The sequence below is a fragment of the Crocodylus porosus genome, unplaced genomic scaffold (assembly GCF_001723895.1).
Source record: "Crocodylus porosus isolate Cpor-Errol unplaced genomic scaffold, CroPor_comp1, whole genome shotgun sequence".
Lineage (NCBI taxonomy): Eukaryota > Metazoa > Chordata > Crocodylia > Crocodylidae > Crocodylus > Crocodylus porosus.
Window position 1 is genome coordinate 254,115 of NW_017728952.1, and position 3,257 is coordinate 257,371.

General features: G+C 43.4%; 1 protein-coding gene across 5 annotated transcripts in view; it reads left to right on the forward strand.

The window, feature by feature from the left end:
- Positions 1 to 877, forward strand: part of WRN (Werner syndrome RecQ like helicase) — a 162,362-nt gene extending 161,485 nt beyond the window's left edge. For all 5 annotated transcript variants that reach the window (XM_019556383.1, XM_019556386.1, XM_019556384.1 and 2 more), the window contains one exon: positions 705 to 877. In XM_019556383.1, the coding sequence (XP_019411928.1) occupies positions 705 to 827 (123 nt within the window). In that variant the 3' untranslated portion in view covers positions 828 to 877. The remainder of the gene's footprint in view (positions 1 to 704) is intronic.
- Positions 878 to 3,257: the final 2,380 nt, after the last annotated feature.

The following is a 3,257-nucleotide window of genomic DNA, read 5'->3' on the forward strand; positions in this document are numbered from 1 at the left end:
CCCCTTACAACCCCTTTCTTCCAAACCCCACATCTCGCCATCACACATCCATCGTGTGATTAAAAAAAACAAAAGCAAACTTCAAAATGTATAGATATTTAGAATTTATTTTATTATGATGATAGTGACACTTGTAGACTTCCAAATTGCTTTAATATTGTAAATATAGCAATAAAATACGGCCCAGCTGATCTCTCACATGCTCTCTCTCTCTGTCTCTGTCTGTCTGTCTCTCTATATTATAGTGGTCTTTTGTTCTATTTGTGGAAGAACATGGACTTTAGGGTATTTTAAAGTGTGAATTTGAGATGCTGTTTCAGCAGTCCAGCTGCCACAAGGGGTAGTGTCCCCAAATACCAAGTAACCAGGCCCCAGAAGCTCCTGAGAGCAACTAGACCTGAGCTGCTTGCCTGGGCAGCTTTTTATACTGCTGGGACCAGTACAGGTGCTGGCACCAAGCTGTAGCTCCCCCTGGCTGCAGATCCGGGAGGAGCTAGGCAGGGTTATTTTGCCCCAAGTGGCACAATTTGCTCCACACTAAAGTGCATATGTGGGCACGTGCACTGAGGCAAAAAGCCCCATTTCAAATTTGTGCTGCTTCTATTTGAGTTGCTTTGAAGTACACATGCCTGCCCATAGAATTTATTGTCACTGTGAATCAAAATACTTACACATGCACTACAAGTATGCTTTTCTTTTCCTAGACTTCGAGTCAGCCTTCAAAGAGGAAGTTGCCAGAATGGTTTGGGACTTCAAAGCAGACAGCTCCTTCTGATACTCCTGGCAAGAAACCGAAAATTGGAGCAAAAAAAGGACTCTTTGGTTGAACTAGGAAATAACAAATGCATTTTTTCCCCTTTAAAGGTGCTTGGGGACATGCACATGATTGTTTTCATTATGCCATTCTAAATCATGTGGTAAACAGTATACTATGAAAGGTGTACTTGGTTTCCTGAATAAACAGTATTGCAGAGGTGAAACAAAGTACCAAGCTTGAACTGAGGGGCTCCAGTTTCAGCTCTTGAACTTCTCAGTGCATGGACAGAACCAAATTACAAATCCCAAATCCAAGTATGCTCCACTCTTCACTGTGTGAATTTTCCTTATTAATTGGATAATTCACCATTGTCTAAATTTGAAAACTTGGGACAATTGAAGGGAAGTCACAGCTGAGCTGAATGTGAGCTGAATGTTGTCTTTATGAAGAATATGTTCATTACACAGGCTTTTTCAACCGGCATTGGCTTTATTCCACAGGTTTCTATGTTTAAGGTTGGTAGCAGACTGAGTTTGGAAAAATGATAAATATCATGTAGAGGAACACAGGGTGTGTTACCCCTTCGCCATACCCACAAACTTAAAATGTTATGTTGCTGCTAGTACACACAGAATGTGTTGTATTGTGTTAGCATTCCACACTTGCTAAAAGTAAGACTGCCTTGACAGTGCTGTGCAGTATCTCTGATGCAAGATTTACTGTATGCAACTTTTTATATTATTATTAAACTTTAAAAAGTGCTTAATTTTGTGTAGAAAAACATGAGACAATTTTTTTAAGTGTCTTTAGGCAGTTTGTACTAGCATTAAGGTATATTTTTTATAGTAAAGTGTTATATAAAGGTTCAAAAAGTACTTATTTATTACTCATCTTTGTCTAGTCTCGTTCATTTATTTTTCTTTTCTTGAAATCAAAATTTATGTAACAGGGCTGTCAAATGATTTTGAAAAAAATCGATCATGATTAGTTGCATGATTAAAAAAATAGTTGCAATGAATCGCAATTTTAATCGCACAGATAAAAACTCAAAATTATGCAGGTACTTTGTATGGTTGGGGTGGGGGTGGGGTATGTGTGTGTGGGTGGAATTTGTGAAAGTGTGAAGGGACCGTGGGTGTGTGTATGGGGTTTGGAGCAGGATACTGTGGGTCAGGAATGAGAGGCAGCAGCAGGGTTAGGAGTGAGGGGCAGACGCACACATTGCCCAGAAAGTAAGTCTGTGGAGGGGGAGGATATAGGGAAGAGGTGTGGGGGTGCAGATTGAGGCCCCCACAGTGAGGGGCAGGGGCTGGGGTGAATGGGGCCCCAGGGCCAGGGTGGGTTGTGGGATGGAGCCGCAGGAAGTGTGTCCAGGGGTGAGGGGGCATGATTCCGATTTGTGCGTGGGGCAGAGGTGAGCTGCAGGCTGGGGCTCTGTGCCTTGCTGCCTTAGCCCCAGGAGTCACGGTATGCCATAACAGTTGCTTGCTCAGCAACATGTTTTGTTTTGAAAACTGTTATCGCCTTTTTGTTTTTAGGAAAGGAAGAACATTTGTTCCAAAAGAACTGTGCATGGAGTCATAATAAGCAGGAGAGTTTTTCTTATCTTAAAACATTTTAAAATACAAAGCAAGACCATTTTTTTTCCTTCATAGTCAAGTTAGAGGCCTGGCTTGGATGTGGGATGTTGGTGTATAAGCCAGTGACATCTATGGTGGCTACAAGGGTATTGCTGGGAAGGTGTGCTATGCTTTTGAGTTGTCGCAGGAAGTCAGTTGCGTCTTTGGACGATGAGCGGTTTTAAGATGGATTCAATAAAACCTGATATTTCTTCCATTAGGGCCCCATGGTTTGAAATGATAGGTCTGCCAGGGCTCCCTTGTTTGTGGGTTTTAGGGAGCAGGTAAAAAGTCCCTGGATTGGGTGGTGGAGGGATCAGGGTCTGGAGTTTTTCTTGCAGGTTGTCTGTTGGCTTCTATTATGCAGTCTTCATGGTTAAGGAAAACCGTAGCTCCTTTTTCTCCTGCTTTTGTTACTATTTGGTGGTTGGATCTTAGAGAGACTATGGCCCTTCTTTTCCAAGTACTACTCAAACAACGACCTTGCTTGCCTACGTCCTTCAACCAACATGGCTACAACCCAACACCCAGCCCCTCGTCATCACTGCTCTCTTCCCAGGGGGAGCAGGTGGTGTCCTTGAACAGTCGGTGTCAGGGGCTCCTCTTCCAGATGATCTCTGCCACCTCTTCCCCATCTTCTCCTACTATATTTTGATAGTGCATCTGCAGCTTTCTCCCTCCCATTTTAACACAGTCCTTGACTGAGAGTTTTGTATGTTGATACAGCGATGACCTGATCAAAGCCAGCTGATGGGGACTCCTGTAATTTCCTCAGGCATCCATACAACCCTGCCTCTCTGGTCATGGTCCTCACCCGTCATCTGCCAGCAGGGGAGGTTCACTTTCTTCCACACCTCCTTGGTGTCTGGGCAGAACTACAG